Raw genomic sequence first — 12,112 nt, 5'->3', positions numbered from 1 at the left:
GCAGGAAAAATTCGCATAGATGCCGATATTCCCCGATTGCTGTCAGGCCTCATTCATATGTGGAAATCCACAATGTAGGCGGACAGATCGGATATTCCCATTTCAAGACGTGTCGTGCGTCATTAAAAAAGCAAAGCTGGCAAATGACGTCAACTCAGGTGGACACTGCGTGCGAACTCTTCTTAGCAGCGGAATAAAAGACGACGGCTACGCTTAGTGGAGTAATGTTGAAGCTTTGTCTTTGTACAGAAATATAGCTCTACAACCTTGTATAATTATTTTGTCTGTGTCTATTGCATATCGCAACATTTTAGTTGTTCCGGGTCAGTATGTCTACCTTGAGATGTTTTGCCAAGTGTAAATGCAGATAAGAGTCGCTTTTAAAAGATAATGTAAGAGGGTCATCAAAATATTGTATACAGGTAACAAATCGAAATTAAGCATCAAGATTTGTAGTGTAAAGTCCAATTTATAGACGTGCATAAGGTCTACGCCGTAGCTACGCCGCATGTTATCCGTAACCTGTACGTAGCTCTGCGTAGTCTGACGTGCACCTTGCCAATTTTTTTACAGAGCGTCAGTTCTACGCGGACCGCAAGCGCTGTGATTGGTCCACTAGTACATTTCCCATCGGGTAAAAAAACTGCGTCATGGGTATTTCCATTTGTAACGGTGAGAACAAAGATGGGCCGATGGGAAACAAGTTTCTGTTTCTTCTTCGTTTGTGGGTTAAACTTGCCAAACTGCTTCTTCATTGACGGTCGTGCTGCTACTGTGGTTACACGCCTGGATACTGCCTACCAGTGGTCTGCATGTGTGTTTGCATGTCGACGCGGACGACGGTGCAGAAGTATATATGAAAACCGACGCGTAACCTATGCCATCGTGGCTACACTGTAGGACATACACACAACTATAATCAGCCCTCAAATCCAGCCTAAATGACCATGACTGAAAGACGGGGCAGAGTCAAAGCCCACTGAAGGTTTAATTTCATTTGGTTTCATTTTAGGTTTAAAGAGGACTAAAGTGATTACTATTTGTGTACAAATTGTGGAGTATATCAAAAATATTTTAGGGGGTCTGTGCAGAAATTTCTGCGGGCTAAAGCCTACCTAAAAAGGGCCTAGTTATGCACAGCTTTGAAGACATCGTCCTAGCCACGCATTGCGATCTAGGGCCCTATTTTAACGATCTAAGCGCATTGTCTAAAGCGCACAGCGCAACGTCTAAATGTCCGATTTCACTTTTGCTAATTTAACGACCGGAAAAATGGTTTGTGCGCCGAGCGCATGGTCGAAAAGGGTTGGTCCTATTGTAATGAGAGTATTTTGGGCTTAACGTGCAATAAACCAATGAGAGTCTCAGCTCTCATCCCCTTTAAAAGACTGTTGCACTGGCGCTATGTCTAATCCCTATTTAGATGACGAACTTTGTAAACTGAAAAACTAAGCGGGGGAAGAAGATCCCCAGTTTAAGATTAATGTTAAATAATTGTGTTGTTTTTCACTTGTATTGAAATTGTTATTTTTTATTAAAACCTTAAAAAAATCGTTTTCTTTTAGTCATGGAAGTAAAAAAGTAGGCTTGAAAAAATAAAAAATAATTTACAAGTATGTAAGATAAGGTTTGTACTCTAAAAATACTTTATTTGTAACAAACAGGAGATAAATAATTTAAAAACGTCTTTCTGCACGTTTCAGCACTTGGACAGCGTTTTTTTTTTAAGCAAAGAGTTTTTTTTAAGCATTATTTAAAAATGTTTCTCATCTCACTATATCCACAGGTACAGCGTCATCATATACAATAAATCCGTGAGGTAGCATTAAAAAAAAAAGCATTTTGTTTAAAGCAAAGCATTTATTTACTTACCAGGCTGCAGATGAAGCAGCTCTTTGCACCTTTTAACGTTCTCATAATCGGTCCTCATTTATGTCCATGAGACTCAATAATAATCTTTTACATTCAATCCTTTAAGCTTCCAAATATATATACCAAAAACTTACATTTGTACCCCAGCTGCGCATTCATGTGTGTGATAAGCAAACCCGCGTTGTCGTCCGGTTTGTAGCCGCATATTACTAATGCGCTCTTTAAATAACAAAAAACATATGACGCCATTGACTTTAGACTTTAGACCAGGTTTTTGTTGGTCAATGGCGTAGTCTATTTTAGTTGCCTCAAAATAGCAACGCGCCAAGAATGCGCATGAACACACCTCGTTTTCAGACCAGAATGCCCATGGGCGCAAAAGGGGGCGCAAATGCATTTGGCGCTAAACGTGGAAATTATAATTGCGCAGGGTGGAAACTAGCGAAAGACACTTGCGTCGCGCATTGCGCTGCATTGCGCCAGGTGTAAGATAGAGCCCCTAGTGTGTGATTGTCTGCAAGATTATACTGCTACCTGCTGGTGAGGTGATAAAAATAACTGCTCGCAAGCAGAAAGACATTAATTCATTTCTTATTTTCATGCTGTTATTTATTTATAATCTTTCTGTTCAGGATGGACTCAACTGTAATCAGAAAAGTCTGAGTTCACTCAAAACTGGACTAGAGTTTGAGTACCCCAGCTTTTTTTGTGGGCCATTCACATGAAACTGGGTTAAGAAGTTTTTAAACTACCTTAACTTTATAAACAGTAGCATCGTATAAAACATGCCACTTATGTTGTGATATTCTAAGAAAATATGTGTAATGTAAAGCCGAAATTCATCCATGTGTATTGCCCCAGTATTTTAGGATTGTTTACTATTGGACCTTCCAGTTCCTTTTCTGTAAATAGCTAAAATGAATTAACAGAAACTATATACTGTAGCAAGATGCACTTATGTTCTGTCCACAGCAGCAAGTTAGATTTCAGATGGGTAAATGTGGCAGTTGGATGGCCTTAGGGTTTTTTAAAACAGCAGTGAGCTTTTGGACTGTGGTCAGGGGCAGTGGGTGGAAGACGTGACCCCAAGGGGCCGTGATTATGAGGGTGGAAAGACTGATTTTTACCACGGTATAAGCTGCAGAAGTTGGAGTGGGATATTGGTAAACCACGGAAAGCAGAAGTGAACAGCGCACTGGACTGGTTTATCTACAGCATCTCATAAAAGTGCCAAGCAAAACACTAAGGCCTGGTTTCACAGACAAGGCTTAGCTAAAGCCAGGACTAGGCCTTAGTTAAATTAAAATAATTTATAAACATGACTTAGAAAAAAACAGTTTAGTTGAGACAGTTCAAACATGTCTAGGACCATCCTATGAAAACGAGGGTAAGGCTACATTTAAACTAAGCTTAAAGGCGGAGTCCACAATGTTTGAAAGCCAATGTTGATATTTGAAGTCGCCTGAACAGACACGCCCCTACCCCAATAGAATCTGGGCCTTCTGTTGATGGACCCGCCCCACACATGCGCGACCCGGCAAGGATGTCGGTTGGTGGACACGCTCCTTGCTGCTGGTTGGCTATAGGTGTGTTTTGGTAGTCAGCCCGTCTCCTTTTCCAACGCGTTTTTCAAACATCGTGGACTCCGCCTTTAACTTAACTATTAACAGTTGCATTGGATGCATTTGTTTTTGTAAGATGCCTTAGCAAGTGAAGTTTATCATCTGTTTGAATAGGTAATCTTGTAGCTCAACTGTAGCTGCTTGCAACGCCCAAGTCATGGGTTCAATCTTCAGGAGAGCATCCACACTAACATGTGTTTATGGTATTTTGTAGGTCGTTTAAACTGGTGGTCGACAATGTGCACCAGCTGTAAGAAGCTACTTCCTCTGGCCACAACAGGAGATGGAAACTGCCTTCTGCACGCAGCCTCTTTAGGTTAGACTGTTTCTGGTTTGCAGAATTACAATGCTCGTGAAGGGCGGAAAGAAGTCAAGGCAGCGAAGATGCCGATAACATGCGCATGTCAAGTGTGTCACATGAGCACCAAATGACAATCACACAATTGTTCATTGTGAATACAATTTAATTTATTTTTACTGAAAATCAATGAGTTTGAAATCTAGTTCAAAGGCTCCATTTTTCCTGCTCCATGCTGATATGTTACATGTTTGACTGCGTGTTAAATGTGTGTTTCAGGAATGTGGGGCTTCCATGACCGAGATCTGGTGTTGAGGAAGAGTCTGTATGCTACGATGAAGAACGGGGCAGAGAGAGAAGCTTTGAAGAGAAGATGGAGGTGGCAGCAGACCCAACAAAACAAAGAGGTCAGCAACTACCAATGCATAAAGCAGAAAGATAACCGTGTGAACTTCTTTCATATCAGATTGCTTAATTCAGACTTGATTTGACTTGATGTTTTAACGTTTTTCAATAATGCACTTCTGTAAAGTGGTCCTATTACATGTGTGCATTTGGCAGATGCGTTTAGCGTAAAGTCCCCCTGTAGTCGATCATTATATCGCTTAAAACTCATCTCTGAGCATCATAATAGCATATGTAAAAGTTTTTCCTGGTGTGACAGTAATTTCTTCATGCTTAAAAACAGCTAGAATGTAACTCACCTCAGACCATAGATATATATGTGCATAGATGCTACATTCAGCAGTTTCAGACAAATAGCTGCTATGTCCGGTTTCACACAATGTGTAAAATACATAGCTTTAAAGGAATACTCCACTTTCATAAAAAAATCTTGAAAATTTACTCACCCCCACGTCAGTTTTTTGAAGAAAACATTCCAAGATTGTTCTCCATATAGTGGACTTTAATGGACCTCAACGGTTTGCAGTTTGAATGCAGTTTAAAATTTCAGTTTCAGTGCAGCTTCAAAGGGCTCTCAACGATCCCAATCGAAGCATAAGGGTCTTATCTAGCTAAATGATCGTCATTTTCGCAATAAAAGTACTTTTAAACCACAACTTCTTGTCTTGTATAAGCCGTGTGATGCACCAGCGTGACCTTACATATTACGTAATCACGTTGAATGTGTAACGCACACTTGAAGACCATTTTAAACAATAAACTAACACAAAGACTAGTATCATTCCACATACAACAATGTTGGAATGGTCCTCTTTCTCCAACACTGGAGTGGTAGTTTCGCATACGTCTCTCGCATGGCGCGTCACACGGCTAGTGCCAGACGAGAAGTTGTGGTTTAAAAGTACATATTTGTTTTGTTTTTGGCGAAAATTATGATTGTTTCGTTAGATAAGACCCTTATTCATGAATATAAGCTGACGTCACTCACATCTCAAGCTTGTCTTCCGCCATTTTGAGTACCTGAAGTGGTCACAAAAGAACTAGAAGCTATGCCTTCAATATGTTGTGAGCATCAAAATCGCTATTTTTACAACAATAAGAAGGTTCGACACAATATGAAACTTTGCTCGAAGTATCACCTGTGTCTCTACACGTGAACTCGAGCATTGAGAACATTGTTTGTGTACACAGAGTTTACTAAAAAGAAAGGTTTTGAACAACTGACTTTGTCTGTTTTGGTGTCCACTCGCCGCCATCTTGCCAGTCAAGATGTATTGATCTTCGAATGCGACGTAAGGAGGGAGGAGAGTAAAGATGGATAGCTCCTAAAGCATAGTTCCATATAAATGCACTAATAATTCGTTGTTTTGTCGAAAGTGAAAAACAATATTGACCTTCTAGATAAAAAAGGAGCCTAATGTAAGATTCATGATTTATTCGCATTCGGAGATCGATTCTTTATGTCAGGCAAAGATGGCAAGCGGACACCAAAACAACCAAAGTCAGTTGTTCAAAACCTTTCTTTTTAGGAAACTCTGTGTACACAAATAATGTTCTCAATGCTCGCGTTCATGTGTAGAAATCCAGGTGATACTTCGAGCAAAGTGTCATGTTGTGTCACCCTTTCTTAGCAGCGAACAGCAGCTGGAAGAACGCATCAGGGATTAAGTAGGCATCATACCCTAACAATTATATTTTTTGACAGTCAAGGTGCGAAATGTTGTCTTTCTTAGCCATTTACTTTATCCGTACGAATCATAGACAGTAAAAGTTAAGAAATCTTTAAATCGTAGCAAGCTAGCTAATGCTTGTCAGTAACCTACTGGTACTCAGTAGGTACTCAAAATGGCGGAAAAAGAGCAGATGACTTAAAAGGTCACATGACTGATATTCATGAATATCTCGGTTTTAAGGGGGGCCGTATTCCTTTAAAGAGCACCTATTGTCCGATTCACGTTTTTACATTTTCTTTGGTGTGTAAGTGTGCATTAGTACATGTTAACGATATGCAAAAGGTACAAACCCCAAAGTAAACGATGACGTGAGTTATTGTCTCCAACGTAAATCTCTTTTCTTGAACTACAACAAACACACGGATTGTAGGCAACAGTTTACTTCCTGGGCTTGGTGATGTAGACAAGACCGACATTATCATAATTCCTCCCGCTTCGGACTCACAGCCTGTAAGTTAACTCCTGTTAGCATTGCATTGTGACCGAATCTTTCAAACATGGTAAGGAGCGTCACATTTCCTGCTGACGTCAGAGGTATTCCGGCCAATCACAACGTACAGAATAGCTGGCCAATCAGGTCAAAATCAGTCAGTTTCAGGAAGAGACTGAAATCTGGAGCTACAAATAAATGTATGTATGTGGAAAAGAATGTGTTTTTTGAACCATAAACCACGCGAACACATTGTATTATACCAAGTACACAAAATTACATTGTTTTTAACAATGAAATAGGTGCCCTTTAAACCTTTTTCCTTTAAACTTTTAAGCAGTATTCCTTTTTTCAAAGTGCAGTATACCTTTAAACTTGAATCCTAAAGGACTATACTGTTACTGTAGCGCAAATTGTAGACTCGATTTGTTTCCCTCGCTGCCTGCTTAGTTTCTTATTAGAAAACACAATAAATGGACTTCTTGCTAGTAGCGTTGGTTAGAAGGCATCTGCCAAGTACATTATTGTAAAATGTATACATTGTTCTGCGACTCTGCGGTTCCTGCCTGTATCATAATGGCTCTCCCCATAAAACACCTCTGCAGATTATCCTGCGAGTTTCCCCCACAGCTTTTAGCTTAAGAGTTTATTGCTGTAACAGCATAGCGGAGGACAGGAAATCAGCTGTTTGATCGATGGCAAATTCTTGAATTCTTTATTCTCTGTATTGTTTTCACTGCATGCCCGGAGATCTCAAACGCGTTTCTGCTTAACATTATCAGTGATTAAAGAAACGATTCACTTTAAATAAAAATCAGTCAGAAAGAGATTTACTTTGGAGACAATAACTCGCGTCATCGTTTACTTTGGGGTTTGTACCTTTTGCATATCATTAACATGTACTAATACAAACTTACACACCAAAGGAAATGTAAAATCGAGAATCTACCATAGTTGCTCTTTAAAGGACAAGTTCGGTATTTTACACTTAAATGAATAGTCTACTCATTTTCAATATTAAAATATGTTATTACCTTAACTAAGAATTGTTGATACATCCCTCTATCATCTGTGTGCGTGCACGTAAGCGCTGGAGCGCGCTGCGACGCTTCGATAGCATTTAGCTTAGCCCCATTCATTCAATGGTACCAATCAGAGATAAAGTTAGAAGTGACCAAACACATCAACGTTTTTCCTATTTAAGACGAGTAGTTATACGAGCAAGTTTGGTGGTACAAAATAAAACGTATCGCTTTTCTAAGCGGATTTAAAAGAGGAACTATATTTTATGGCGTAATAGCACTTTTGGGAGTACTTCGACTCGCCTGAAAAGTCCGCTCCCCTTCTCCCTCTCATAATGGGAGAGGGAGGGTGTTACTGCGCCGAGTCGAAGTACTCCCATAAGTGCTATTACGCCATACAATATAGTTCCTTTTTTAAATCCGCTTAGAAAAGCGCTACGTTTTATTTTAGCATTTGTTGTTAACTTGTGGACTTATTTTTCCAAACGCCTCACACCTGTATATTCTTCCGTTGAAAATTTAAATAATAGACACTCCAGCCCAGTTGGTGGCGATAATCCGCCTTTGCCAATGGCAAGAATACAAACAACGTTCCCGCCGCGGAGTAATACCTCACAGCACATCTAATACAAGTCAATGGAGTTGGACAAAAACTACCATAAAACCTGTTGGGGTGCGTCTTTTGCAGCGATTTTTGTGTGGGCGTGTCGGTGAGCACCCCTGGCCACTCGGTGAGTTTCATGTCTTTGTAAACGAAAGTTTAATGAATTTTAGGAAGGATTGTTCCAGTGCACCTATGCAGCCATTTTAGAGGTGGGAGGTGATACAACAAACACCGAAAATTCTCGCGCCAGCATCATATGTCCAAATTTCAGTCAAAACCGTTCTATTTCATCATAAACAATCTGAAAACAGGGCTTTAAGTGTAAAATACTGAACTTGTCCTTTAAGCAATGTTTGTAACAGAACCGTCTTTGAGCACCATTGACTTCCATAGTATTTTTCCTTCCTGCTATAGAACTCAATGGTGCTCCTTTTCCCTGCTTGATTACAAATATCGTCCTTTGTGTTCAGCAAAATAAAGACATTTATACAGGTTGTAACAACTTGAGGGTGAGTAAATAATGACAGAATTTTCATTTTTGGGTGAACTAACCCTTTAAATGTCTTCTGAAGCCAGGCAATGTTTTGTATGAGGAACAGACTGAAATATCAGTGCAAAATATTTTGGTATTACAGGTTTGGGTTGGAATTTAGTAAATAGTGAGAAATATTATAATTTGCAAGTGAATTATTGATGTCAAGTGATTTATTGTGGGTGTGAGGCGTAGGGTATGGAGTGGAAAGTTTATGTAAAAGGGTGGAGAAGAAAGAATTTGTGGGTGTGTTTCCTTTCGAAGGTTTAATCTCTCTCTCTCTCTCTCTCTCTCTCTCTCTCTCTCTCTCTCTCTCTCTCTCTCTCTCTCTCTCTCTCTCTCTCTCTCTCTCTCTCTCTCTCTGTAGTCGGGACTGGTGTACACTGAGGAGGAATGGGAAAGAGAGTGGAATGAATTGCTGAAGTTGGCCTCCAGTGAGCCACGCACACATTTTAGCAAGAACGGCAACACCAGTGGAGGGTAACTAACCCACATATCACACTTTCATATATACTAACACAATCATCGATTATTATGTCACATTCGGTTTCCTTTCCATCTCACCCACTTTATAGATGCTCCATTTAGTTACAACCACTCGCTCTTATGCAAATTATGCATTATATGGTTGCTGTCTACACCCTCCGTAGGAAAAAACGAAACCCCAAAATCGTTATTACAATGTTTTTCTATTGTTGTATGCGTGTATAGTTGTGAAACTCAAGTTTCTCGAATCAGAGGTTTACTACAGTACAAGCAGTTGGCATCCCAGCTTCCATCAGTTTAGAGATGCACCCACTCACAAACCCACACCATTAAAGGCCACTAGAGATCCACAAGCCACAGTTAATGCATCTTTAGTTGAAGACAATCCCATTACGTAATAGAAAGCATCAATGAACATCCAAAGAACAAATGGAAGACTTGAAGAACCTACTGCCTCTTAAAAGTGATGAAGCTATAGGGAATGTGGGACACTACCACCTAGTGACCATAATTGGAACTTTATGGTACCGTCACACTTTACCTAAAGATTTTACAAGCGTGAGTGTTTGGGATAGCACTAGTACTGTTATTGCAGTACGTATATGGCATAGTAGTATGCAAATACCCAATCCAGTTCATTTTGGGTCACGGTTTACAACGTGGTGGAAAATGTGTACCAGCAGAAAGCAGCTTGTTTTGGTTTCCCCACACGGTATTGTCAACTGAAGCAATGTGGTTGACAGTTTCGACCAAACCTTGCTTCGAGAGGAAACTGATCTCTTACTTTATATCTATCATCTCCCTTTAACGTGAAGTTAAATAAACACAGTGGAGGTGAAAGTAGTAACCGCTAACTCTCAAGCCGTCGCTTACAGCCTCGAGTCGGAAAATCGTATAGAATTAGCTTCCTGTTTTTGTCAACCCCACACACAGAATGACAGGTCTTAATGTTTTGCCAATACAATATGAGCTTTGGCTTTAGTGGGTTTTCTAGATTTGTCACTTTTTTTAAAGGAATAGTTGATCCAAAAATAATTTAATCATCCTCATGCCATCCTGTATGTTTATGACTTTATTTCTTTAGCTTAACACAATAATGCTGTCATGTTATTTACTTATATGGGGATCAACACAGCATTGCTCCAATAAGCACTATTGTATATCCATCATTAAAGTCTGTGCAAAGTCAGATTTTAAATGTGTAGTTTGTCACACGCAAGAAAAATAGGTTATTAACCACCCAGACAAATTTGAAAGATTAAAAAAACAGCAAGTACACTTCAAAAAATTACTTACTTAGTATTTTTGTCTTGTTTTCGGTAAAAATATCTAAAAATTCTTAAAATAAGATGTATTTTCTTGGTGAGTAAAATTCATATAAAAAAATTGTGTTCGGGCATCAGACAGGACTTGTATATGCAAGCAATATAACTAGTACAAAAGCATGGGGGCCAAGTCAGCATCGGTGAGAAACACCTCCTACTTCTTCAGTTCACGCCAGCGAGCGAACACTGGCCCAATATAATTGATCCTCGTCCTTCTTTTTATTCTGTCACTCTCCAGTTTTCGCTTTCTGGTATCCTCCGACAAAACCATAGGTTTCTTTTTCTTAGTTGCTGCTTCGGCCATGACAAAAACATCAGGAAAATAAAAAGTTGCGCTCTCATGTCCGAATTTGAGGAAGTGGAGGAAGTGACGTGTGTCGTAAAGCAGATTTTTGTAGTTTTTTGTTTTGTGCTCGGGTTACTACCCGAAACCCCAAGTTTAAAAGTATGAGTAAAAACGATATAGACCCCATCAGGCTATGGTGGACATGTCATTCAATCTTTCAAAAAATGTATTCCATTGGTAGATTTTTTTTGCTTGTTTTGTTTTAAGCACTAATTTACTTAAAGTTTTTATATTTCTTTTTTTACTTATTTTCATAGGTCATTTTGCTCATCAAGAAAATAATCTTAATCTTAATAAATCTTAATTTTTTATATTTTTACTGAAAACAAGACAAAAATACTAAGTAAATTTTTTTGCAGCATGAATAAAATAAAATCATGGAAAAACAGGAAGGATTATCTGCTCTTAAACGCTGGGGGCGTGTCCTCTGTCTGCGCTTAAACCACGCCCATTCGCAATAAAGCTGCAGTTAGGGGCGGGGCCATGCTCGGTGGCTCGATGTTTTAGCCTCACGACCCTCACCCGAATAATCCTGACCACAGAAATGTGAAAAAATCATTTCTCTTTTTTTTTTAGAGAAATTGAAATGTAAACAAACACGTTAATTACTTAATATCTTATTGGTTCTCTTCTTATGTGTATGAAAGTCACGCAAAAAATAAAAACCATTACAGAAAAGTTCTAATCAAAAAATGTTTCCACTAAAATACCAATAGGAACCATTAGCTTTTAGCCATTGAAAACCACTACACTGTAGTGTGTTTAATGGGCCATATTCCATTAGAACCAATAGGAACCATTCTTTTACCAATTAAAACCAATAGAATTTCTGTGATGGTGTCTGTTGTTTTTTCATTAGAACAGGGTAGTCATAACCATGTGAGAAAAAAATAAGATTTGAGAGTTATCAACGTACCACCATGTTTTTATGTACACTGTTATGTGATCTGTTTGTTTACATTTTATTTAGTTAAATAAGATGCCAACAACTTATATTAATATCCAAACTATAGTCTTAATTTACTGTAATGATGTATGTGCTTTTTGGAGCGTTACCATGTTGCCGTTAATATAAGAAGACAACATGATGGCAATTTAATATAAAATTATTTGTTTTTGTTTATCTGAAGATGTGAAATCATGAATATGACACACAAATATTTTTACGAGAGATGTATAATATATCCATCCAATAGCCTCATTGCAGCCATTGTGTGTTTGTTTGTTGGTCCTAAAGTGTTGATAATTCAGAAGACCCGGTTTATGAAAGCTTAGAGGAGTTTCACGTGTTCGTCCTGGCCCACGTTTTGAGAAGACCTATAGTGGTGATAGCGGACACCATGCTTAGAGACTCTGGAGGTGAAGGTAAGAGGCAAAATCTAATCCCACATTCACTTTCACAAATTTCACCTGTGCAGTTCATGTTCAGACCACTAG

At 39.0% G+C, this 12,112-nt stretch overlaps 1 protein-coding gene across 1 annotated transcript in view; it reads left to right on the top strand.

Moving 5' to 3' along the window:
• otud7a (OTU deubiquitinase 7A) overlaps positions 1-12,112 on the top strand; it is an 87,150-nt gene that overhangs the window by 55,221 nt on the left and 19,817 nt on the right. Inside the window, exons 6-9 of the mRNA XM_055192383.2 lie at positions 3,709-3,810; positions 4,072-4,199; positions 8,886-8,998; positions 11,913-12,040. Of these exons, the coding sequence (XP_055048358.2) occupies positions 3,709-3,810; positions 4,072-4,199; positions 8,886-8,998; positions 11,913-12,040 (471 nt within the window). The remainder of the gene's footprint in view (positions 1-3,708; positions 3,811-4,071; positions 4,200-8,885; positions 8,999-11,912; positions 12,041-12,112) is intronic.

The sequence above is a fragment of the Misgurnus anguillicaudatus genome, chromosome 6 (assembly GCF_027580225.2).
Source record: "Misgurnus anguillicaudatus chromosome 6, ASM2758022v2, whole genome shotgun sequence".
Lineage (NCBI taxonomy): Eukaryota > Metazoa > Chordata > Actinopteri > Cypriniformes > Cobitidae > Misgurnus > Misgurnus anguillicaudatus.
The sequence above is the reverse complement of the archived record's forward strand: the minus strand, read 5'-3'. Positions and strand labels throughout refer to the sequence as shown.